This window comes from Amblyomma maculatum, chromosome 8 (assembly GCF_055883805.1).
Source record: "Amblyomma maculatum isolate TAMU_Amacu chromosome 8, ASM5588380v1, whole genome shotgun sequence".
Lineage (NCBI taxonomy): Eukaryota > Metazoa > Arthropoda > Arachnida > Ixodida > Ixodidae > Amblyomma > Amblyomma maculatum.
In genome coordinates, this window is record NC_139351.1 from 75,138,712 (window position 1) to 75,166,246 (window position 27,535).

The 27,535-nt window shown below is 46.4% G+C and overlaps 1 protein-coding gene across 10 annotated transcripts in view; it reads left to right on the forward strand.

The window, feature by feature from the left end:
- The first annotated feature begins 41 nt into the window (after nt 1-41).
- LOC146181550 (uncharacterized) overlaps nt 42-27,535 on the forward strand; it is a 173,469-nt gene continuing 145,975 nt past the window's right edge. For 4 of the 10 annotated variants that reach the window (XM_084576594.1, XM_084576592.1, XM_084576596.1 and 1 more), the window contains exons 1-2: nt 4,837-5,072; nt 7,524-7,563. In XM_084576594.1, the coding sequence (XP_084432720.1) occupies nt 5,017-5,072; nt 7,524-7,563 (96 nt within the window). In that variant the 5' untranslated portion in view covers nt 4,837-5,016. Of the gene's footprint in view, nt 186-4,836; nt 5,073-7,523; nt 7,564-10,711; nt 25,845-27,535 lie in introns of those variants that run through there. The other 6 variants (XM_084576590.1, XR_014700239.1, XR_014700238.1 and 3 more) reach the window with 6 other exon arrangements.

Sequence of the window (27,535 nt, forward strand, 5' to 3'; positions counted from 1 at the left end):
ATTCTGAGAATTCTCAGCTAAATTAGGCTGTGAGGCACGCTGTTGGCATGGTGTATGGATAATTCTCCGTTGTGTAACATTTCTTAGCCAGCTGACACATCGTATAGTACAAAGGCGCGTCGACTGGAAGGCAACTAACGTCCCCAGGATCGAGTGACCTTCCTCGGTATTAACTGTTTTGTATGGTAACTAGTCCCTATTTGCTCTTTGTATACTAGAAGTTTTCCTAATGATGTCTATAAATGCCTAAAACTCAGGTGCTTAACACTTCATTGCGAATTCTGCATTTTTAGGCAATGCTCTTTTTCACTAGACTTGTCGCCTATCAGAGCCAAAATCGGGCATTTGCTGTCCGTAACACTATTTCTATGTTCCTAAATATAATGCTACGTACTCAGTACGTAACGAGGGTGTTTAATTGTAGTTTAAACGCTGAGAGTACGTCAGCAACACCAGCACATGCCACTGTACCTTCTGTTTGTTCTTCTTCTCTCCACCCTCATCTTCCTTTCCTTGACGTCCCGAAGCAAGTGAGACTTCCCCCCTCACAGAAGAAGCCCCCAGGGCAAGCAGTTTAAGGGAGGTGCCTGGGATGGAACGCCGGACCCAGGTGGCGCATGTGGCTCGGCTTTTTAGCCGAGCCACATGCACGGGTGCACAAATTTTCCGCTTGAGCCCGTGCAGAATGGTGTTTATGAATCCTTCGAACGTGGCAGGCGTATTGCACAATCCAAAGGGCATTACGTTGAACTCATAGAGACCATCGGGTGTCACAACGGCTGTCTTTTCTTTTTCGCTTGGGTTCATTGGTATCTGCCAGTACCCAGATCTCAAGTCTACTGAGGAGAAATATGACGCCAAATGAAGACAGTCGATTGCATTGTCAATACGCGGAAGCCGATATACATCTTTTTTTGGTTACGGCGTTGGCGACGAATGGCCACAAAGAAACGCCATGTGTTGTCTTTTTTTTTAACGAGGTTAGCTGGAGCCGCCCAAGGACTTGAAGATTCCTGGATAACGCCACTTTGGAGCCTGTCATGAACATGTTCGTCAATAGGCTGAAGTTTGATCGGAGACACACGATAAGGCTTTTGTCTGATCGGGCGAAATATTCCAGTATCAATCAAATGATGGATGCGAGAATTTGGAATCGGTGGTTGATGATCTCTGGCGATGTTGAAAACCGAAACATGTTTGGAAAGCAGTTCAGTCGACATTCGGTGCTCCTGTGCTCCCAAAGATGTGTTTATTATCGCCTGGATTCGAGACTCTGCAATATGGGATATTTTCTCTTCAAGAGAATAGTACTTAGTGCCTCCAAGAATTCGACACACCTTTCTCGTAATAAGCGAGCCTCATGTCACGAGGCAACACGGCTGGCTCGTGCATAGCAAAGTGTGGCCTCTGGTGACTGAAACTATGCAAAGAGGCACCAAGACACTCTTCTTTGCACAGGAAGGTGTTGAAACTGTAGTTTCCACTATGGCGTTGAAACCCTCGCACAAATTTGTAGATGAAGTAACTTGAGATCGAGTGGCAGGGGCGAGTGTGATTACTAGCAGCCTCCAGAGCAATACGGAACCCTAGCCGCCATCACACACCGTTTCTCTTTTGAGAATACCCTTGGAAATTCGCTCCCCTTTTTCAGAGACCCAACTGAGGATTTTACGAAGCATATGACCTCATTCATGTCATGCCTACCAGCCGGGTTGGTTATGCTTTTCATTGCCTGGCCTGTGGGAGGCAAACGCACTGTTATATGCTCTTCCACCTGTAGGATTTCGAACCAGCGGTCGCCTCATCTTGTTCTAGGCCCCTTTCACGTTTGAACTTGCGACGATAAAGCCATGGACAATACCAAACTCGCTCCGTTGGTGAGCGGACCGGACTCTCACAAGAGTGCTCTGATGATTCTGCCTGGTCACCTCCAGGAAACGCAGCTCTGAGGGCGTTGGCAATATCTTCCTGTGGTGTCGGATTGCACCCTTCACTGATCACTTCGCGCGCTTGGCATACGAAGCCTAACTTTGATACTTGCAACTCCTCAACTGTATTGCCCTTGCATTCACCGTCCGGCGGTCCTTGCGTTTTGGCTAGCAAACCTTGTCTGTGGTCCTGCAAATCTATGGCTGTGGCTGCCTCATTCAACTTTGATGCCTCGCCTGTTCTGTACGTATCCGCAGAGTCTCTTTCGGTGCGTCGCAATTCGATCGGATTTGACAAACGCTCGGATTTTAAGCGGAGATTTCAAGCTCGACCTTACTGCTCTCCTCTGAATGCAGCCACTCTCTTTCACCGCCGGTCGCCTGCAGTAGTTGTTGCATAGAACTAATCCTGATAATTACGGGGCATTCGACCTTACATTCCTTCCGCTTTTCAACGGAAACGAACACCCCAAGCATCAACTGGGTGCACGCGAGCACGTTATCTGTGCTATCGCGACATTCAATTGCAATGCCACTTTCACTGCCCTTAGTGAAAGACTTTAGTTTGCCGCCCAGGTAGTTTTCTTTCTGTGCGCTCGCTTCGCACATTGTGCTTCTTCAGCACAGCCAATGTAACCGTTGACTGTATGATGGGTATTTCTGCACCAACTGCACCACTCAGCTGTTTTGCCTTAGCTAGCTTCTGCTCCAGGTTCTGGCGCTCCACTGTAGCTATCTCCACCAAGTGGTACAAACCGAGCATGCTGCACATCTGAAGTTTGGCACCTTTCTGGCCCTTATAGTTTGACCTCTAGCACTTTCAATCACGCCTTTTGTGCCGCTAAATCTTTTCAGGAGTTTTCCCGTTGCCTCTGCCGCCTACAGCTGACTGCGTTAACCTCAAAACGGAATTCTGCATTTTTTAAATGCTCATGCGCTCAACACGTGGAGAAGGAAGAAGCCAAGGCTGGATACTCACTTTTGAGATGCCGAAACCCTCAGCATCTCGGGGAAAAGGGGTTGCCTGCAAATCGGCGTTCTTCACTCTGATTACTTTGCAAAAACCTACGTGCGATGACACCATTCCAATGACTGGACCTCGCTTGACGTCAGCTGCCGTCTTCTTCGCTACCTATCTTGTCTTATGCTTGAAGCCAGTAAATTTAAAACCGTCGTTCCGTCCAAGCAGGGGTCGTCACGAATTGGTTCCTTTTCCAGATAGAGGCCCGTTGCACCTGCGGCGCTCCTCCGTTTTCGAAGGATATCTTGGGCGAGACAGAAGGGTCTTGACTGTTGAGCTGATGACGTTTACGCAATAAATAATAACACTGCACATTTATACAGGATTGTAAAAGCCATAGTGAACACTGGAACCGGTTGGCCTGACTTCCCGGGAGAGACTTCCGCTTTCGGCATAGCCGATGGGTCAGCCCATCGACCTAAGACACGACCCAAGACAGAACAACCTACTCTCCTCCGGCAACTTCAGTTTCCACTTCGGGTTAACACCCCTTGGCCTGAACTATCCAATCACTAGTCAAAGCGACGTGATTGGGCCAAGTAAATCGAAAACAGTCCTAGCTGTTTGGAGTGCTGTTTGCGCACTGAAAACAATAGAGGCAGGCGAATCATTGCGATTCTTTCTTTTTTTAAATCATGGAAACCAACTTCGTGGGAACTCATGAGGATATTCACTCCCACACCTCTTTGGTTCTAACTCGTCTGAACATCGTTAACGATAGCCGCTGTTGTCCCATCGATTCCACCTGAGCTAGCCGTTACGAGGTCCCAACACGGGAGTGATTAGGGGATAGTGCAGTCGCTTCGCGGCGCCTTTCTTGAAACATTTCTTGAAAATGAAAAATTATCTTAGTTGTATTTGTATATTAGCAAAAAAGTGCGGCAGTGTAGGGGAAAGCAAGAAATGATACGGCCGATCGTACGACATCACGAGATATAAGTTTCTACCATATAACCCGGTCATAAATAGACATAACACATTTATTGGCCTAGCAACAGCTGACCTCTTCGGCTCACTACGTTATGGTTTTCAAACCAGACAGCCTTTGTAGCATCATAGTTTTACACATCTTTTGATAAGTCACTGTGGTATAATGGAGTGTTTTTTTTTGTCTGAAGAAATGACTTGAAAGGTTTCCTACGCGTGGTAATTCGAGCAATTTCAAATTTCTGCTCAATGTTTGTGCGCCATTCTTGAATCCTTTATGGTGCCCAGATCATAGGAATTTCCGAGGGCAAGAATCGTTCCTTTCTTGAATGAGCATGTCTCTGTGAAAAATACCGCTAATAATGCATACGATGCCTTATTGTGTAAACAAAAATGGTAGGAAATAATGGTCCTGTTTTTATGTGTGTAGAGGGACTGCGCAATATCTTATAAGGAGATGACACATTAAGGGCGGTACTTGAAATTCCATACGTGACATAATCATATTAAACATAGCTTGGCACGGAGCTAGCCGCCAGGTTGCAGCCTAAGAAGTCTATAGCACCAAAATTGTATACAGTACAAGAGAATGCCACAGTATAAATTAGTTTGTATATTGGAATTTGTCGAGAACCACTGTAGAGATGTACGGTAACCTAAAGTTATCCATGAAATCTTGCTTCATAGCGGAAAGGATTTCAGAGGCGCCGTGTGAAAAATATTTCTCCAAATTATTAGGCAGCACCTAATAAAAATGATCTGTGAAGTACTCAAGCTATATTCATGGGTTACTTCAGCTATAGCCGACGTCATCGAAATCATATTCAAAAAATCAAAAGTCACAGCCATATTCGCATGCAGAATTATGAGCTTGACATTTTGCTATCTCCATGTGGAAATAGTAATTATGACCTCACGCCTAGGTTTGAGATGCGTTCGTTTCCTCGTATATTCCTTGTTTGATGGTATCGTGAAGGGCCATACAAGTGAGGAATGTCGGCAATCTGCTATGTGATGTAAAATATAATTAACACAGCTCAATAAAAGCATAAGTGCATCCTGTCTAGTCTTAAGCTTGAGTTAAGCACATTCACGTTCCGGTTGCAACTTTGTAGCGGTTGATTGTGTGGTGTTTCCCAGATGAAGCCCAGAGGCATCGCCAGTTATTTCTTGTTGCTTATGGTTCTAAGTGCTGAGTAAGCAATGTATTTTATTTGTTTATATTTACAGCATGCTTCAACTGATGCAGATGCTATTTGGGAAAAGCAGAATGCTAACGAACTATTACTGAAAATGTACTTCTAAAAATTACTTCCAAGCAATTTATTTTTAATTTGCTCAAGCGGCATTTTATAATAAACTGCCAATTTAAATCCGCTCCATCCCCCATCTTGTATTTTGGAGAGTGCGGAACGTCACTGGTCTATCTGATGCAAGAACCAAGAAGGCTTGAAATAACTAAGGCGGATAGTAACACGACTATTCTTGTATCATGTTGACCACACATCTAAAACATTTTGATTTATTTATAATCTGATTAAAATTCGCAAAGCAAAAGCACATTATGGTAAAGCTGCTTGAATTAAGTAATAACTTGGTTTTCAATATTACGAAATTTCTTCGATGTCTACCACCTAAGAATCGGCACACCTCTGTTATCCTCGCACCTTATGGTTGACGGAGGGTTTCACCTGGCAAGCTAAGAGAACCTTTCAGCAAGCAGAGTTGTCTTCGGCTTGACTTGGGAACTGAGGCTCCCATTAAACCCTTCTTAAGTTCTGCTTTATAATGTGCAGGCTTCTTCCTCTCATTCTTCCCTGTATCCTCTTTAGATATGGTGACAGATGTAGACCGAAATATTCACTTCAAGTACAGGCATATGGAGCAACTGCAACTAAATGTAACTTCCAAATGATATGGCCAGTAGACATATATTCGAATAGATATTGAATCAAACTACGGTGTAATTGACGACTGTAGAACACGCATTTGGGAAGCAGCGTGTAGGCAGAACATGTCCACAACGTTCCACTGTACTATAATATTACAAATAGTTCTTCAGGTTGGAAGTTATGGCGAGTTGGTTTATCATCATGGAAATACAGCGCTTAGAAGAGAAGACCAAAAAAAGAGTGAGCAGCACGTGCGATAATTTATACGTTTTATTCAATGCATTACAGGGTTTTATCAATTGTTTTCTCTATGCTCCTACAGTGTATAAAAGCCTGTAATGCATTAAATAAAACAGAGTTAAACGCAAGCGCACCTGCTCTCCGCTCTATGTTTAGTCCTCGTCGTGAAAGCGCTATACTTTCATAATACAAATCGTGGCCATGGAAGAACTCGAGCTGCCCTCCTTAAGTTCCTAAGCCGAGCGGCAAACCTCTGCTGTGAGCCGAAATCATATTAATGTGTCCATTATTCTCCTTGTCTAGCGGAAGGAGGCTGATAGCTGTTTATGAAATGGTAAGGAAGGTGATTGATAAGTAAAGGAAGTGCAAAATAAAACATTAAAGAAAAACGATGTAAAAATAAAATTAGAAAATACAAAACAAATAATAAAATAAAATACGATAGACAAAAGTAAATAAGAACAAATAGTAAGACCGCAAATAAACAGATATGAGAAAATATAAAAATCAGAAGTCAGCTACCTAAATTAGTATAGTGAAAATAAACTAGTAAAATGTTGAAATGCGCAAGAATGAGCTCATAACAAAACTTTGGCCGGAAAGTGCAATGCTTTCGCTTTTCCGCAGGGACGCAGACTTATATTTTTTGAGGCACAAAAAGCCACATGATACTTCTTTTTTATTGGTTTGCTAAATTCAATAGTCTATGATTTCTCTCAGTCTATTCATGGTTCGCTTTCAATAATTTCTGTTTACTATGTTTGAAGTGCGAAGCCACCATTTATAGGAGGGAAATTGTAATGGAGTGTTCTGCGTCATTTCATCTACATGATGTACTTTGGTTTACCTGATCTTGCTAAGTTCGCGCCAGATATGTCACACATATACTTGTCCAGTCTCTTACCAGGTGTGCCCACAGAGAATTTTCACATTCCTCGCTCAGAAATTCAATAGAATATTTCTTTAATCTAGCAGGTATACCTGACATTTGGATCGCTAATTCGAGTTCTCGAGGATATGCCGGCTGTGCATTGGATACTTAGCAGGAAGGAAAACGCTGGAGCTTCACGGCTTCTATAAAATGCTTTCATTGTGTAAATGACACGAATATACAAGCTTGTCACGCTATTAATTTTGCTGTAGTAAAATTATACCAAACAATATCGTTTTGTCAAATATTCAAAAAATAGAAGTAGGAGCATTGTCCCACAAAAAGGCGACACAATTAAATGGATTATTGTTCATATATCCCCGCATCAAGCTTGTGTGAGGCCAATACTAATTTTGAATAACGGCATCACTTTCAAGTTCATGTGTGTCTTCCTTCGTTGTCAAAGTCTCGTTGTTCTTCAAAATGGCATACCAACTCTCCTAAGCATCATTTCTCCTATGACCCAACACTGATGGTACAAAGACTTTGATAACAGCACACATCTCTTAAGAAAAGTAAAGGCGATATGATAAACGCGCGCAGTTCGCGTTTTTAATGCTCTCCTAACCGCTTCATCTTTACAGGTGCAGGCCTTTTCATCGAAAGCGTCCTTGTCGTATAAAAGTAAGTTTTGCTTATTCAAATGCAGTTTCCATTAATGAGGGTTTGTATTAGATTTTCAGGGAATAAAAATAAATATTTTTTACACCTATTCATGGCAAATAATATACGTTCCTAAATATTCCCTGGCTCTAAGGAACAGTACCAAGAAGAAAAAAACAACGGTTGCTATTCTTCGCGCAGTGAAATATTTAATTATGAACTCCAACCAAATAAAACTGCAAGAGAGAGAGAGAGAGAAAAAGAAACTTTATTTGCCAGCGTTAGATGGTTTTTGCCTTGGGTCGCATTCAGCTGATCCAGGTGGCTGGCAGTTTAAGTCTGTCAGTGACTTTTGCGATCTTGCTGAGGCCCGACATTGCACGTCTGGGTGCGGGCTGGCGAGAACAAGCGGATGATAGTGCCGTGTATGTTGCTGCGGTAAAATACAATATTACGAGGAAAGAACGCTTTTGCTGTAAGCGCGATGAGCATCTCCCGCAGGGTAGCAGCCTCGGTGGTCACGGGCCGAGTAGATGAGGCAGAAGGGGCAGCGATATCCCTAAGAATTGTTCAAAACGGAACCAGCACCATTCTCAGTGATTCCAAAACGGCCCTTCGCAACTGCGCCAGGGGTCGTATTCTGTCACTGCATTCAAAATTATTAGCGCGCTGCCAAAAAATAGGAACATATTGGATCTCGTATGGGTACCGACTCACTCGAAAGTCCCGGGGAATGGGCCCGCTCACCAGTATGCTGAAGCTTTTGTCAGCCAGGCTGGTGAGGGGATATCGGACGCCAGTGCCCGACGGGGTGAGTCACTGGATACGTACCGGGCCGCTACCACTTATTACAAGAAGCTCAGGGCGAGCCTGCCTCCTCCGCACGCTTCGCTCAGCCGAGGACAGGCTACCACTTGGCGGCGGCTGCAAACGCGGTCGCAGCCAAACCCCTGGAGGTATGCCAAAATCTTTCCCGACATAGTAAATCCCTACTGTCAATGTGCGGCGAGCCTGTCACCTTAGACCATATAATCTGGAACTGCGCGGAGGATCAGCCTCCGCTATATCTAGTACCATCTCTTTCGATGGAACACTGCAGGAAGTTCGGTTACAAAATGTGCGTTACCAAGTATTAGATCCCGCAAGCTTATAGTAACACATCCGTAAACAAATATCTGCTTTTAAATAACAGCCTGTAAGTATACTGTCTTAATTACGCACTGATCAAAAGTATCGCTTGCTTAAATAGTGTTGTTGTTATCTTGGTACAGTGCATATTGCTCATAACACAACTTTAAACTGTTCACCTGATAGTGCATTTATTTATTATTATGTTGCTTCCAAACAACAGTACATAACCGTCACATTAAGGCGCATTCCTAATTGAGCCGAGTGCCATCTTTAGGATTTTTACTACGGGACACTTTGTGAACGAAACCTTCTCCTAATGCTTCATCTTGATTTCTGCTGCCAATTGCATGTCAGCGCTACCGAAGTTATATCACTCCGCCCGCCTGCTATCGCAAAACTAGGAAGCTTATAGCATGCTGCTGCCTTCAGTTCGCTCCTCAACCATTTCATTGCCAAATCCATGGCCTTTATGCATAGCAAACCGTTATATTACATGAAGGTCTTAGCTCCTTCGCAGTTTTGTTATCTAAATGAATTTAACCTACTCTATATTTATTTTTCTCTTTAAATTCAGGGATTACTGGAAATAAAAAGGCGCATTCGCTACCTAAAATATTTAAATGGAAATGTAGGTAAAATTGGTAAGGAAAAAAAAACTCGGCACCTCCTAATAATGAACAAAAATTATAAATTAAGACACATCCAGGTATTTTAGAGCTTTTTTTAAGAGCACGCGTCTAACTTTAGCTAGGAATGGTATCGGTTCCGATTGTAGTGTCTAGAACACTTGTCGTCTCTACCTTTTTAAGCTGGCACACACCCGCAATAATCTTGAATGTTGTCTTCTTCGTATTCGGGAGAATTGCTCTTTTCTATTATCTCTCTCGTTTTTATTCGCCCCCGGAAATCCATTCCACTGTTCAATGGCGGATGGCAAGGAGGATTTATGAAAGGCGCTGCTGGAACAGTGCAGACGCGGTAGGCTCAGACTTTTGAAAAGGCGACACGCTGTTCTATTTGGAGAGAGGAGTGTGCAGTGCAAGTAAGGAAAGCAGTAATATAATTACCTCATGTAAAAGGCAGAGTTTGGCAGTTGTAAGACGAGAAGACAGTGTCGGTATGTCAAGCGATAATTTTATACCAAAAACACTGGTCCTACGGTCATAACATAAAGAAACAAATCAAGTCGCACGACTCTGTACTGACTATTGCGTCAATTAGATATGACTGGTGTGGATTGAAAATGGGTAAAGCATATTGAAGTTTAGTGCGAATGTAAGTTTCGTAGGCAAGTTTGCGGATAAGTGGAGGGGACAGAGCTAGCAATCTTCACATTTGGTAGAGCGATTTCGAACTTTCAGCTAATATGTTTATTATGTGCTCGGATTGAAATTTTGCCAGTGATTGTTACTCAGAAGTACCGGTAGGATGCTCGATTGTATCAGTACTCGTTTTTTGATGGACATTTTCCGTGTCAATGTTTTTAATGTGTCTTCTAATTGAATTTATTTGCACTGTGCACTATAGGGATGCTATGGCCGGTGGAGGTCTTTTACGCATATCCGCCTTGTGGGTGGTGCAGAATCCCTAATATGCAGCGATATTCTATTCCTTATTTCAGGTCTCCTCGAATGACAAATTATTTTCATAGATTCGCTATTTTCATTTCTACGTCGAAAGCAGCTCCAGGAACTCCTACCCTGCAGATAAAAGCGCTCAAAAAGATTCTCGTACTCAGTGGCACAATTTTAAAATATTATTGTAATCACTCAGCCAGGGATAGAACGACACCTTTTACTCAAACCAGCCTGAAAATATGCTACTTCTAGCTCATATAGCCACTTTTATAAATTTTGTGAAGCGACAGAAATTAGGCTACAAAACTTTGCTTCAAAGAGGGAGGTATTTTGGTGTTATAAATATATACTGTTGCCAGCTGTTAGCCTACTTCTTAAAGCAATATTTTACCTCTTGCAGATTTTCCTTCATTGGTGTGTTGGTAACAAAAAGTCCTTATCTTCCATACAATGCACTGCAGGCGCACCACAAGCACAGACACCATTCACCTGCAGCTGTAACCCAAGAGCTTCCAGCAGCTAATACTAAAGGCGCCCCAGTAGCAGTGAAATCAGTTGTCCCAACAAGAGAATTTGACATCACAAATGCTCCGAAAAGTCTTGGTACCACCATTGTTCCTAAACCATCCACTGTGCCAGATTCAGATAGTGCAGTTGATGCAATCTTTGCAGCACCACATGGCGCAATGTTCCCTGCATCAACGGGGCGTGAGCTCGGCACGGCAGCCATGCCTACTGAGGCTGCAATATCAGCAAGAGTCCCATTGTCACGAGAAGCAACTATACTCACAACTACTGCATCAGGTCGAGGCACTTCTCAACCTGTAGCCACAGAACAACTTGAAATTCCCGAAACTACAAAATCAGTCACATTACGAACAGCACCTGAAGAAATATCAGCTGGAGGCCGGCCAGTTCATGGAGTAGATCGTGCCATAGTCCGTGTAGAAAAAAGCACAACAGGATCACCAGCTTTCTTCCCTGATCCAAAAAGAACCATAGCATTAGCCACCCCGCCATTTACACACCACCAAAATGTAGCTGACTTCAAAGTGATAGCAAAAGATGGCACCCTAAAAGCCCCATCAACATACAATACTGGACAACTTCCTGGGGTTGAAAGCGTCTCGATGAACAATCCTGGCTTATCGCTGCATGCTGTCACGTTGCCAGCAAATGGTGCTGCAATAACGCAAACTGCAGTTCTTGGAGACTCGAAGGGCACATCAAAAAATACAGCAGTTCGCGGTGCAACAACAACTTCAACTCCCAAAATTACCGCCGATGAAACAGCCACACCAACCTCCTACATGCTGTCATCTGATGGCTTACCACCAGCGTTTCCCGCCACAGAAAAAGCAGCACCGGCAGTAGATTTTGCTAGACCTGCCCCTTTTGCTACAGCAGATGTCTCCGGAATGGTAAAATCAAGCGCTAAAAGTATCCTACCTGTTAAGCGACCTTCAGCAGAAAGCATATCGCCAAGCATCGAATCAGCAGCACTATCAGCAAGAGCTGCATCTTCTACTGGAGCTGCCGTAAACATGAAAGCAACAACCTATGAACAAACAGAAACCAGTGCACATGCGGCAAGAGTCCAGCCACCAAGTTCAAAATACGAAAATGGAGAATTCGTCACACTTACCGAAGCAACAAACGCCGCGAATGTAGCAGCGCACACAAGCCCAGTAACAGTACCTAATGCTGGTCAAGCAGGGCCCAATACACCATTAACACAAGCAAACAGTGCAACCACAGTTTCACGGAGGGAAAACGTATTATATCAACCATCGACAGTGGAAACCGGCGGCGTAGCAGCGACAGAGATCGTCCCTGCGATAGCTCCTCCATCCTCTTCCGCACTGTTAACTGGTGAAATTGCACCGGAATCGCTTCCCTCACAAATACCAGATGCTGTGAGAGAACCAGCCTTTTTTGCCACTTCTGTGGCAAAAAAACCTGCTATACATGAATACTATTCGACCCCAACCACACGAGTTCCCTATTCCCCTGAGCAAGGTTCAAACATACTTAGGCCAGCAACGGCTATGAGCAATTATTACTCGCGATTAAAACCAACAGGTATGAATGTAGGTTCCTTTCCACCAGCAGGTTCTGTAAACATAAGAATATAAGAAAACAGTAAAACATCAGTAGTAGGGCGCATACCAGTAGCTGATGCTGCTACAGTTGGTACAGGTGGGTCAGTCATGGCACGTAATCAAGAAACAATACAAGTCCCAGGTAAATTAGGAGCATCACAACAGATACCAGCCGGAACAGTCAACTTAAAAGCAATGACAAGCACGACAGAGGCTGAACCACGCCCCGGCTACACGATTTCATCTCAATGGGTTGCACCTGCATCTTTTCCAACAGCAGCATCAACCGGAGAAAGAACAAACGCTGTCTCATCCTCTGCAGAGGTGGCATCTGCCACGTCAAGAACCGCCGCAACGTCGACAGGAACTGCCGCTATATCTGAAATGCAAGGTAGGCAGATAATCTCCCAGACAGGACCAAAATTAACCTTTGATACTCCTTTATCTACAGAAGGCTCGAAGGTTAAAGTTGCAGCACCCCTTTTCTTACAGACAGAAACTAGCCCATCAGTGAAAATTGCAAACACTCAAGCAAGCTCCTCCTTAGCAGGACTAGCAGCAGAATACACTTCCCAAATAGAATCAGCACACACATCCATCATCGGAGTTACCCCCATGGCAGAGGCAGAAGCCAGACGAGGCCGACAAGGTGCAGCAGCTACGCCAGCAGTTCAACGAAACAAACAATTTCCAGCATCAACCCCCGCAAACGAATCTACTTTAACTGAAATCCTAACATTTACACCGCCTACACGCCTAACACTCAAAAGTACAAGTACAAAAGCACCAGTAGGCTACACGCTTTCATCAGCTGGTATTTCGCTTCCATCTTCCCTAACAAAAGACCAAGGAATACCTGCCACTTTGGATGCAGTAGGACCAATTACGGCGTTAGAAGCCTCCTCAACAACAAACCCAGCCGGGGCACTGACGGCAGTAGAAGATATGATAACATCTAGGCCTACATCTGCAGCTACAACAGAGGCCAATCCAACAATACATGCAGGTACAAGGCCAAGCGCAACTGCCATAAAACCAAGATTACAAGGCGTACAAGAAGCTTTTATATCAGCAGGAGGATCAGCATTGGCGTCCTCTTCTCGTAACGTAGGCGACAGTATAGCAGCACAGCGCCATATTCCAGTACAATCTGGCTCTCTTGTGGAAGTGGGGGGCACACCAGCAAATTCCGCGCCAGCGTCAGCAGCATTGGCATCACCAGCACAGATAAGAAGTGCAGCCAGCCCAGAAAGAGAAATGCATCAAGAAATAAAAGCGGATACAGGGCAAACCACTCCAAATGAAACAGTAACTTCACTGGCGCGAGAGAGACCACTAACATGGGTGTCAGGAACTGAACCGTTACAATTTAGACCTGACGGCCTTGTAACAGGAAGCACAGCTGAGTCCAACTATATCGAATCAGACGTCGGTGATGCTCGTTTATCATTACCCACATTACCCCAACGAGCTGAACGCGGAGACGAAAAATTGGATCCTGTCGATCGAACAGGATACTCTACTCAAGCACAATTATTTCAAACACTAACACCAGATGGTTCAGTAGAAACAGCAAAATATACCGCGAGCCTCCCCGCATCAGCTACGGCCTCGGCTGGAGCTGCCCACGCTTTTACAGACGGGGCCCCTGCAGGAGCGAAACCGTCTCAAAAACTGAAAGCAGAAGGAGCGGGCAGTTCTGCCTTAGCAGCGGGATTAGCCTCAGCTTCGTCTTCAGCTCTTTTAGGGCCCATATCTACAAAAGATATCGCCTCTGCACCAAATGCACTCGCTAGGGAAGAAGGTCTGATACGTGTACCAGGAACGTCCCAATCGATGGATACAAACGCCGGAGATGCGTTTTTCTCTACAGCGGACGCGAACGTAACGCCAACAACAATCAATTTAAAAAGAACTGAGAAGCGAGTACCCGACGTCAATCAAACATGGTCCTTGTTAACGACGGTTGAACCAGCTGCTTCAAAACAACAAGGTAACGCTCCCACCATAGTAGCGCCAACAAATCCTGCATCATTCGCCGAAGCACCGCGAGCCCCTACACAAGAGGCAACAAAAGTGCTCTTTGCAGGTACAACACGAGGCACTGGTTCAACACACATTTTAGCTGGCCCTGGGTCGACAGAGCAAGGTCTATATGAAATTTCTGCACCTTTACGAGATTCCGCATTACCTGCTGGTACAGCTAAAATAGTCAATGCAGCAGGGCATGACACTTCAATTAGAACAGAACTTTTGCAAGCATATCAACCAGCAGGAGCTTCTTCCTTAACAGGTGCCGCCCCATTGTCAAAGGCAACTATTAATGCAAAGAGAGAAATCGGCACGCTACGAAGCAACGTGCCAGTTACGGAACAACCAAAAAGCTCATATTCTACGAATTCTGCGATCATACGAGCAGACACTTATGATCCAACAGACATTGGCTCGACAATAAAAACACCTAACACGAAATCGAGTTCTTTACGAACAGAAGTGCGACAAAACGTTCTAACAGAGGTTGGAAATGCAGGCTCATTATCCCCAACGGCAAGCGCTGTCAGAGAAACTGAAGCCAGTGAAGGCGGTACCCGTGTACGAGATGCGTCTTATGTCACCCTAATGAAGCTTCGCCCAGATATAGAAGAATTGACAGGATCAGGGACAGCTACAAAGAGCACCCTCCGATCAATAGAAAACAACTTTGACACTTCAGCACCAGCCGGCAACACGCTTTCATCTCTTGAAATTACGCCAGCAATTGAGTCTATTTCACCAGGGCCATTAGAAACAGCAGGAACAGCTTCCTCTTCGGTTATGGCTGGAATCCGCGCAACTTCAGAATACACCACCACTCAAGACTCAAATGGAAGACTCAGAGCAGAAACCACGCCAACAAGCTCCACGTCACTTGCAGGATCAGCAAGCGCCCCGTTGTCAGCTGCCATTGTATTCACGCCAACCACAGGCTCCACCCAAACAGACGGAGCGCCAGTAATGTTGTCATCGGTGTCAGCAGAGGGCTCCTCTTCTAATTCAATTGGAGCCACTTCAACGAAAGGCGTTGCCCCAATAGCGTCAGTCGCCATCAGGACAGGAAGTCGCCCACAATTGAAAATTTCGCAACAACGTCCATCCTCACTATCACAATCAGATACTATTGCCTTTCCAGCGGCACCAAATATCCCAGGAAGAACTCTTGCCGCCCCGAACCCAACATCATTAGGTCTACAGCAGACCATACGAGATACTACAGTAAATAATTTGCATCCAGTTGTAGGTTCAACAACTTCTGATTTTACCGATAGAACTATATTGGGCAGAAGGCCTTCAGCCTATGTACAATTAGACAGAACTCCCGTGATATCAGAAGACAAGTCAGCAAATTCTATGTCGGCGGCGGAATTCGGCGCGGCTACACACAAAGATAACACCGCCAACGAAGCAGTGCCAGGAAACTCGATAAAAGTAGCTGATATTGGAACACTAGCTGAATTGATGAGAAAAAGCACGGTAGCAAACACTGCGTCAGAATCAGCTGCATATAATGCCTTGACTCAATCAAAAATAGGCGGATATGCCCCAGTGGAAATTATTACCACGGAAGAAACTGTCGGAGGCCCAACTGCAACCGCCGGGACTGTTAATTCAGCCCTCCCGTCAAACTCACTACTTCAAGGGCCAGAGGCAAAGCAACTGCGGTTACGATCGGAGAAAACTGGCATAAAAACAGAAGGGAGCACCTACTCTACCGAAGTCACCACTACAGATATGCTATCGAGTGCCAGATTGCGCTCTGCGTCATCTCCCATAACATCGCAAGAACGTGTCCCAGGACCATATAGAAAGGCTTCACCAGCTTCTTCAAGAACAGATAAAATATCAGGTGAATCCCGGAAATCACATGCAACTGGCATACGACTTGCAGCAGATGGTATGGGGAGAACGCTTGCATCAGAGGTGGGATCAGCAAAAGCGGTCCCTTCTGCTGCAGTACATTCCACACAAACAATCCTCTTTGCCCCAAAAGAAACAGAAAGCAGCGAACAAGGATTATCAGATGAGCCACGACGTTTCGCGCCAGTATCACCCGCCGCGCCAGCAGCAGCCACGTCGGTCAGTACATCGGAGGGGACCATGGAAAGGCAACAAAAATATATACTAGAAGAGTCTGGCGCTGGAAGTATGACAGCAGGTGCGGCAGCAAACTCCGCACAACAATCGGCCTCATCCGACGCCGTAAATCTACCAATAACCTCAGGCAAAGCAGCAATAGCAGCTAGTGCTACAACAGCAAATGACGCTGGCTCAACAATACCAGTTGCGCCACTCTCTTCGGCAATCATATCGAATAAAGACTTTGGAGGGATAGAGGGAACACCGGCGTTATCACAGCAGGGAACAGCCATACCTGCACTACCAGAAAGCGTCGCTGACAACGAAGTCATGACAACTCATATGCGATCTGCTGCTGCCCTTCACTCTGCGCTACAAACGCGTGTACATCGGCCAGAAAGTGTTATCATTTCCCCCTCAGCTGGAGCCGCTTCAAAAACCGACTCAACTCAAACAGTAACTCAGCAAGGCGTTCCAGAAACAGAGCAACATACAAGAATAAGCTCCGCACAAGTGGCAAGATCAACAAGACCGGCCTCCTTGGTTTTAGGGGGAACCATGCAAACAGTGGCCGTCCCCACAAAGCTTACAGCAGCCGATGGGCAAACATCAGAATTAGCTTCAAAAAGAGCCTCCTCGACAAATGTAACCACGTTAGCTGCTCCTGAAAGAACAGCAACGGGGTTCACAACAAAATCTGTCGAGTATATACCAGCAGAAACGCTGACTGGAGTGATGACCGAAAAAACGAGAGAAAACTTCTCATCAGCAGAGGATGTGGCTCCTCACACCTTCACAGGAGCAAGAACCGCTGCCAGCACAAAAGTAGCAGATAGAGCTACAAGAGGAACTAGCGCGCAAGTAGTGAATTTGGTGGGACCAAATGCAGAACTTTCAGAGGCAGGGCAAACTACTGTGCCATCTAAAGCGCTAACGACCGATTTGAAAGCAATAGAGAGCGCCTTTACCTCCGCAGGCTCAGGAACCTACGGGCTTTCTTCTCCTGCCTTTCCCCTCCCGTCACTTGCCACTATACCACAAAGTCTTCTTCGTGGATCAGAAAAAGCGAGCTCTGCGGCTGTAGAAGGAGCCATTGGAAGAACAGACGCACCCCAAATACCAGCTCCAAGTGACGTAAGGCTCTCTGCACAAAGAATGAAAAGAGACCTCTCATCTGCGGAAGGGGTACAAAAAGTGGCTTCTGCGGCTATAGTCAGAAACGCGCCAACCCCGGTCATGTCCCAGAAATCAATATCAACTGCCAAACAAGCAACCCCACCTCAGCCTCCAAGTATACCTCTAGCATTAGAATCATCAGCGGCTCCCTCCGCCAATACAGCGACTGATTTCATATTAACATCAGATTTTGCAGCAGCAGAACCTGGCGTTCAGGTGAAGACAGGAGGCAAGGTATCTACCTCAGCATTACCAGGAATAACTTCTGAGGCCGAAGCGGAATTAAGAACTGCCGCCAAAGTAGAAGTAGCAGCGGGTGCTACAATGGGTGCTGACGCCTATTCAACTGCAGCAGGTGCGCCAGTTTTTTCAGCGGTTCCCTCAAACACGCTGGTTCCAGGGGACCAAGCAACCTCAGCAGTCTCACTGGCGGGAACAGCCGGTATAATACCAGCAGAAAGCTCCGCATTTACACCTACTTACGTACAATCTGCCCCTGCTGTCCCCTATCCACCACAAGCACGTGAAACTAGGTCAGAAAGAGCGAGATCTTCGGCAACTGCAGGAGACGCTGCTTCAAATACCCCGGCAAAACTACGTCCAACATACGTACAACAGACAGGAATACATGTGCAAAGATCAGCATCAGTGTCAGGATCATCAAGCGCAGCCTCGTCGACTTTAGCTGCAGCCAAGCAAACAATGCCCAACTACCCTGAAACAATAACCAGCGGACGAGCTGCATCACCTTTTACTCGAAGTAACTCCTACGACTTAGGATCTGAAGTATCTGTATCTCACAGTAGTGGTGGTGGTAATTCAACCAGTTTTCAAGATTACACACAAGCAGAAAGCATGGCTGGAGTGATGAGAGAAGGCGCGGCAGTAAATTCCGCGTCAGCAGTCACAAGCACACCCGAAGCCGTTATGCAGCTGGGTGCAGCCGGCACTGCAGAAGAAACGGGTAGGGCTATAAGGGGAACGAACTTCAACTATGAAGAAAACTCTTTGCCAGTTACTTCAGATGACCAATCAAACACAGCAGTTCCAGATGGAGCAATGTCATCAGCACAACCAACAACACGAACAGCCAGCATAATATCAGCAGGAGACACTCCCACCAGTGTTATCAGACCCGGGCTAGATTTCACTGGCGTTCATTCTCACCCACAAGCACATGCACCTGTGACGGCAGAAACGGCCTCTCCGGCTAGTGCAGGAGCCACGTCAACCATAGATGTAGATCAAAGATTACCTCAAACTGGTGCACCCCTTAGTGTACAAGAAATGCGAATAAGCCCCATGTCAGCGGTAGGATCAGCAAGATCGGCCTTTTCATCTATAGGAGGAACCACGCAAACACTATTTACCACACCAAAACAAACTACAGAAAGCAGACAAAGAATATCAAAAGATTCGCCAAAAATTGTCTCCTCATCAACTGAATTACCAGAAGCTGCACCCTCCAAATCTGTAGGGTGGATGGTAAGAAGTTCTCCATATCATATGCTTCTAGAAACTGGCCCTCCGGTCATAGATGGGTCGGAAGCTAGCTCTACATCAGGTGCAGCAATCGGAGCATCTGAAGCCGTAACAGAAACAGGAGTCGCTCCCAGAGCAAAAGTATCAGCTTATGCTCCAGGGCGACTTGAAATCACCTCAGAAGGAATAGGTACACCAATTACTTCAGTGGCCCCATCAAATGCAGTATTTCACGAGATAGCCAGAGTGTCAAGATTACCACTTCCGGAAGCAACCGGCCCGTTGCCCAGAGCAGGCGCCACTGCCCGCACAGAAGCACCAAATTACTTGCCAACTCTAGCTGGCGTTCTCTCTGCACCAGACGCACGTGCACCTGGATCAGCAAGAGTGAGCTCTTCGGTGGCAGCTGGTGCCACTTCAACAAACCAAACAGCTCAAGCAGTAACTTCACATGGCGTACTACTGAATACACAAGAGATGCTAAGCCAGGCGTCAACGACAAGACCATCGACAGTAGCATCCCCGACAACAGTAGGAGCCAGTAAAATAATGGTAATCACTCCGGAAGCAGTAGCAAACGGCAGAACAGCAACATCAGATGTGCCACAAACTAGTGCTTCAGCAGCAAAATCAGTAGCAGCTCCCCCTCCGAATATAATTAGCAGGTTTGTACCTACACCCACGACGTATGCAACACAAGAAACTGCTGCAAGATTCACTGCTGAAGAGGCGGCATCTAGCTCCTTATCAGCAGAAGCAGCAGGACCCAGCGTTATAACGCATCCAGGAACTACAGGAAACGCAGAACTAACAGATAGCACTACAACGAGAGCTGACGCCAGCTCGAAAAGCGCAGGAGCGCCTATTACTTCAGCGCTTCTGTCAAACACAGCCATTTCGGATGTACGGAGAACATCAGCCATGCCACAACCTGAGATAGCACCCTTAATACTGGCAGGCGGAGCGGCTGCCAGGGAAATCAAATCCACAATAATGTCCTCGGCTAGCTTTCCCTCTGCGCCAGAAGCACGTGCTCCTGAGTCAGAAGAAACGACCACTTCGGCTACTGCAGGAGCCACAGCGGGAACACATGCGGCTGAAACAACTACCACAATTAAATCACGATTGACAGCTCAAGGTGTACAAGGAAGCCTCTCGTTACCGGCAGGATCAACAACAGCTGTCTCCTCAGCTAATGGAGGACCAGTGCAACCAACGCTCATAGCCCCAAAAGGACCAACAAGCGGTACAGGCGAAAGTCTCCCAGATGCGCCCAGTAGTAGCTCCACAGTAGCAGGGTCAGCACCAGATGGCTCTTATTATAGACAAGGCCGGATCATAACAAGCTATCAAGATTATGGGCCGGCAAAAACCGTCACTGCACAAATAGATGCAACTCAAACATCAGTTCCAAATGGCATAAGACTGGCAGTGCAAGGTGAGCAACGACGCCCTGTCTTCATGTCAGGAGTAGGACAAGCGACCTCCACAGCTTTATCAGAAGCCGCACAAACAATGTTTTCCGCCCGAAACAAAACAGCACCCACCGTACGAGCAATACTTAAGAATCCTCGACGGACGGTTTCGCTGCCAGTTGAATCAGCAGCAGGTATCTCTACGGATGGCAAGGACAGATCTCCGGACTATGTAGCAGCAGAAATTGGCGCTGGCGTTATGTGGGAAGTCGATGCAGGTAAAGAATCGTCAGCAGCCGCCTCCGGTGTTGCGACACTACCAGGAATCGCCTCCAGTGCTGCAGTACAGACGAGTTCCACTCCCGGAGCTGGAGCCTGGTCACGCGATAAGAGCGCTCCAATTACTTTTGCGGTCACATCGAATCCAGTAAATCCAGAAGTAGGCATAATGTCAGCAGTATCTCAAGTGGAAGGGGGCAGCACAACAGGAACAGAAAGCAGCGCCGCCAGCAAAAGCTCAGCCATGAACACATTTTCCACTGTTGGCTTTTCGCCTGTCTCATCCGGTATTTTTCCGCAAACGATTGAATATGGGCATGCCGAAGAGACATATTCGGCATCTTCAGGACCCACAGCAACAACATACGCCGATCAGACACTAACACCAACTGATTTACAACAAGCACAGAATATGGAAAGACCTGCGTCAACTGCAGCGAAAGCAACAATGGTCTCTTCTCCTACAGAACAAGCGGTGCACCCGTTTTTTGGACAAGCAAAACAAATCGGCGGATTCGCAATGTCAACAAATGCGGCAAAACGTTCCGCACCTGTAACAAGTCCAACTGGAGTTGCTGCCGTCCAAACAACAGGCGTGTATATAACAGGATCACCATATGTACAATCCAAACCTGACCCTAAAGTGATGACTGAAGTCGCTGTAGCGAATTCATCCTCAGCAGCAGCCCTCGACGCCCCAACAGAAATAACCACGGCCAACCGAGCTGTAATACCTAGTTCCTCCTCAATACGGGCACCTGCGCCAGTCCTTTCAGTAGCTCCATCAAACACAGTAGTTCGAAAATTATCCAGAACGTCGGCACTACCAGCTGTGAAAACAGGCAGCATCGTGGAATCTGGACTCGCCACCTCCAACACAAACACAGCTACCTACGCGCTAGCTCCTCCTGGCTTTCGTCGAGCATCGTCTGCCACTGAAATGCAAGGGCGTGCAGAACGGTATGCAAGCAAAACCTCTTTGGCTACTTTAGGAGCAGCTGCAAGAACAGATACAGCTCGATCAAAATCCTTATCCTTTGTGCCTCTGACAGCAAAAGAGGCACTAGGACACGTTGCCTCAGTGGCTGATTCAAGACGGTCAGCCTCATCTGCAGCAGCAGGCACTTCAACAATGCAAGCAGCCCCAGAAGCTACAGCAACTGAGAATCAAACTGCTACAGAGACTGAGCCAGGAAGTTCCCTTCATTCAGTAGGATCCACAGGGCCTGATTTTAAAGCTGCAAATGTAGACGGAATATCAACCCCTCATGCAAAACTAATCCCGGGAGTAGCAGGACTATCATCGCAAGATGCCGGGACTCCATCAGCAGCAAGTGAACAAAGGACAGGTTTTCCAGTAGGTGCCATTTCAGCCGGGTCAGCAGCAACAGCAGCCTTCATATCAAATGCTGCATCAAAGATAACAAGAGCAGGACCCTATGAACAAAGAGCAATTGGCCAACGACTTATACTCAGAGGAATGCCCGAAGTATCTATGGCAGAAGCAGCACTAAGTTCGAGTGTACTAAAACAAGGACAGATGGCCAGTACTACCACGTCAACAAGCAAACACGTAGCAGCCAATGTCGATTCCGCGGTAATAGATGTTCCAGTATCAGCATTTGTCCGACCAACCACACGAGGTGGTATGGTCCCTGGAAAAAGTGTACTGACGCCAGCAGCCGCCGGTAGCACAGCGGCAAACCGAGCTTCATACACGTTCGGGCTACCATCCGATGACAGTCCCTCAGCAACTTTCGCTACAGCAGCACAAGCACCTGCACCAGCATCAGCAAGGGTATCAACATCAGCAACAACGGAAGCTACAGCGATAACTTACTCACCTTCAAAACAAATACTACAGAGTTCCTTGCCACCAGCATATGGTAAACACGAGAGATTTGTTTCCGAAGACGGATCAACAACAGTTGCCGGATCCACGAGCGGAGGAACTACCGAAAGTTATTTAGCCACTCCCTTCCAATCTGTAAGCAGCACAAGATCGAATGAAGAAAGTGCACCAACGAGCTCAGTGATGGTAACACCGGATCCATTAGGAGGCTCTGGTACGCAAGGCATGACAGACGGCAGGCAAGCAAGTTTTTCGACGTCTGCAGCTGGATTCGCCTTGCCTAAAAAAGCTCAGAACTTGGCCACCGCAGAACTAACAAGAATCGAAACAATAGGTTATGCCGGCTTAGCGGGAGCAGGTTCTCCATCTACATCAATAGCTCAAGCCAGCACACTAGCGCCGCTTAGTGGAATAACATCAAAAGTGACAACTGTTGGAAGGACCAGTCTGGTATCACAAGGCAGCACCACTACCAAAGCAAATCCCACCCCCTATGCACCTACATCTGCTGGAGTTCCGCCTAAACTTTTTGTATCGAACACTCCAGAATCAGAAGCAGCAAAAGCAGCATCTTCAGCTGCAGCACTGGCTCCCCATACTCCGAACGGAATCACAACACAAACAGCTAATGGCCCAATACTAGCTGCAAATCCTACATCTACAAGTTACGCGACCGCAGTAGGGCCACCAAGATTTGGCTTTCCAGAGATGACAGCAACTACAACAAAAAACTCCGGATTGACAACGATTGCTACCGACGCAGGAATGGAAGGAGGGGTGTTACCAAATTTCATGCGACCTGCTGGGTCAGCATTATCTGCTTCTTCCACTACAGCGGGGGCTCAGATAACACGTCCAGCAGCCCATGCGCTAGAGGCAGGGCTAGCGGTGCATCCTGCAACAGCCACCGGAATCGCCAACCTAATGCAAATGGAAAATGGAACTACCACATCAGTTCTAACAAATAAAATAAAAGGAAGCTCTCTTGGTGCAGCAGGAGCAGGTTCTCCAATGACACCAGCTATCCCATTACGCAACTTTGTTCAAGATGCGGGAGGAACAGCAGCTCCATTACAAATCAAATCAGTGGGCTCAAAAGCACAAGTAGCCGCTGCAGAAAGCGCCACTGGAGCCACAGGTGTAATACCACCTGCTGGCGAATCATCAACATCTTCCAAAATTATACTACCAGCTAATTCAGTAGAATCGGTTATTGCTGCCTTTTCAGATGCAGCAGCCGCTGCCGCAGAAGAGGCTGACTTGGCACCAACACCCAATGGGGATGAACTGGAAGCAGGCGGCGTGGAAAGATATTCGGCAGCAGTTTCACAATCAGCAGAGGTAGCCTCTCTTGCTAGAGAAGTGCCGAGCACAAAAAGCATGCTTGATTACATGGCAACAGGAGAGTACGTACAACGGATGACATCTGAAGTACCAGCAGGTTCCGCATTAGCTAGAGAAGAATCGACTCCTTTCACAAGAGCGGAAAACTCTGGCAACAACATCGGGTCATCCAGCCTAATAGCAGTAACTAATGATGGTACAAGGGGCACAGGTACGATTGCAACATCAGCGACATCAGCACCTGCATTACAACCGGTTGCAAACGCGTTATCTCCACCATCTGCCGCTGATGGTGCTGCCGGCCAAGCAGCTACAGGAAGCTCACCAACCACGGGACAAGTCTCTTATGCACTATCATCAGAGGATGTGACACCAACATCAGCTGCCACAAACGCACAAGCAAAAGTAGTAGGAACACCGTTATTTCGTGCTTCAAACAATGCTGTATCCAAATCAACCGGAGATGCCACATCAACGCCAACAGCAATTGCGGCCCCACAGAAAATAAACAGCATACCTTCAAGCACTATCTTTGCTGCAGAATCTGCCGGAGTTGCTTCTTCATCTATTGCGCAAGCCATTGACACAGCTGAACGCACCCCACAATCAACATTGCTCGGCGCTAACGCGATCGTTGGAATGCCATCAATTTCCGCCCAACCTGCGAGATCAGCAGGAATGGTTACTTCTGCTCCAGCGAGCTCGCAAATGAGGTCTCAGACAGCTTTTGTGACTCGAGAAAATGGCGGGCTAGCTGTAACAACAGGCATGCCAGGAGGTTCCGTGCCAGCAGCTGCAAGATCCACAACCCTAACACAATCGTTAAACGCCGCCAGTGCCGCAGCGCAAGCAAGTCCATTAACAGTAGTTGATGTCCGACAAGCAGCAACAAATGCGCCGTCAGTATCAGCAGTACCGCCAATCTCACTATCTCCACAGGCTACTAAATTGGAAGTGCCTTCTCCGACTAGAACAGCTAACCCTACTGCTAGAGGAAGCGCCACCGCAACACAAACGCTAGCCCTCTATTCACAGTCACAGGTTAATAATCCACCCACATCACCGACGACAGGACCACAAGCGTCAGCATTAGGACCAGCAACAAATGTCTTTTCAGCTCCATCAGAAGCGACTACAACTGCGCATTTCAGGCGGGCACTAACAGTTACTGATGCGCAAAATGAACTCAAAGGCATACCAACAAGAACCGCATCAGGACTAGAATCAGCACGAGCTGTCGCTTCAGCAACAGAAGGCGGGAAGGTAACAGAAGGAGTAGCTTATATATCTCAAGAAACTGGTGCCTTAGAGACAGCAGATGAAAGGTTAAGTGCTGCAATGCAAGTACAAGCAGCTAGTGCAACCGACCAAATGACAGTACGTGGCCCAGCCGCCAAAGTAGCACCATCCAATTTATTATCAGCACAAGGCCATATTGAAGCGTCAGACCTAGCCGCCAAAGCATCACCTGTGGTTCGACCCCAAGTAGTAGCAGCCGCATACAAAATACCTGTCTCTTCTGCTGCAGAAAGAATGACTACAAGTGAAACCACTCCTGTTACAAGAAATGATGCCCAAGAAACAGCTTCAGATATTTCGCCTATTCTACAGTCAGCAGGAGATGCTGCAGCCTCAATCTCGGCTGAAGGAACATCTGATTCATCAGAGTATTATGATGATGAAATTGATGGCTGCTGATATATTTGAAAACTGCAAAATAAAGCAGATAGTAAACGTTTTCTGAAATGGAATATTCTTGTTTCTATTTGCCTTTTGATTTAGAGTTGTAAGCATAATACCACAAAACGTCTGAACGATAACAGTTGTGATGCAAGAAACTCAGGATTACTTAAACCCCATTATATAGACAGGAAAAGAGAAAGCTAGTTCCATGATGATAAACAACGATAGACCTCATACTAAGACGAAGCTACTAAGTTAAAAGCATTTAGCACTCTGCAACAGAAGGCGCAAAACATATCGCTCACCAATCACTGTTCACTCATCTTGAACTCCGAGGCCTCCCGACTTCCTCCGTTGATGCCTAACATAAGAGCGTCTTTTAAAAAACGACCACGCTTAAAACCAGTGTGTGAAATTTCAAGTTAGCCTAATGGTGAGAGCAATCACGCGAGTCTAGGCTCCTCTTTCAGTGTTCTGACTTTCTATGAAGGTCTTTGTCCGCACCGCCTTCTTCAAAATCGCAGAGAGAGGGTAGGGTAAGAATGTGCACATGGATGTGAGGGTGGGGAGATCCTCACCTTCAGAAGAATACTGATTCTTCTTCATTTTAGTTTTAATTTATATGCCTTATTACGGCATATACAAACATATGATATACTGAAGGAGATAATGAGAATGTGAGCGTATTGTTGAAGTTTAATAAAAGCCAAGATAACAAAGTGAGTGCACAGGAAGCTACTAATACTAAGAAGCTATAGATAGCAGCACTAATTCATACAACACAATTCTTCATTGGAGCCTACGCAGAAAAATAAGAAAACAATTGCAAACAATAATAACAAAGATTTCAATGCGATTAGTCAGGAATTTAAAAACAGGATAAGAACATTATCAGTATAGCAGCAAAAATGCAGTGCAAAAACAGAGTTCACGCAAAATGGCCTAATGCATCAGGTAATAGCCAGGGCGAATATGAAAGCTAAATAAAGATTAATATTCAGATATAGTATTATTGTTAGTACCTAGCTTCTCAATTTTTTATAAAGAGAGCGTGATTTGTGTAGTGATATTATCTAGGTTGGTAAAGAACCTCAGATCAATTTACCAAAAGTGAGCAATAACTGCAATCGCCATCAGCTCGCGCGCCAACCCGAAGAGGTAGACGAAGTGGAGCCGGAGCCTTGTTGGCACTGCACTGTTGATTAGAACGCTACCCCCGTCGCTTTGGTTCGCGGACGTTGCTTGCGGTCTTGGTGCTCCTATAAACACCTTACACTTGGTGGAGGTTCGGTTGTCGCACCAGTCCTCCTCGCAAATTTCACCCTGGAACTTCGGAACCGCACGCTACCGCCTTCGGTCACAACCATGCAGGACGCTCCCAGCCAACCATCGACGCCCATCCCTGCCACTCCTGCCACCATCTTCTGTCCCGGGGCACAACGCCCCCGTGACCCACCTTTCTTCAGTGGTACCGACGACCACGACGTTGACGACTGGCTGGCCTCTTACGAGCGCGTCAGCACTTACAACCGCTGGGACAATTCCATAAAACTGAGCAACGTCCTATTCTACCTCACGGACGTGGCGAATCTGTGGTTTCGAAACCACGAAGCCGATCTTCCGACGTGGTCTGTCTTCAAAGAAGAACTTCGCGGATGTATTCGGCCGTCCTGCGGTTCGTAAACTCCGCGCCGAACAACGCCTCCATGCACGGATTCAACGTCCCGAAGAAACGTTTACTAGCTACATTGAGGACGTGGTTGACCTCTGCAAGCGGGTCAATTCGTCCATGCCTGAGCCCGAAAGAGTCACACATGTTCTAAAAGGTCTCACTGATGA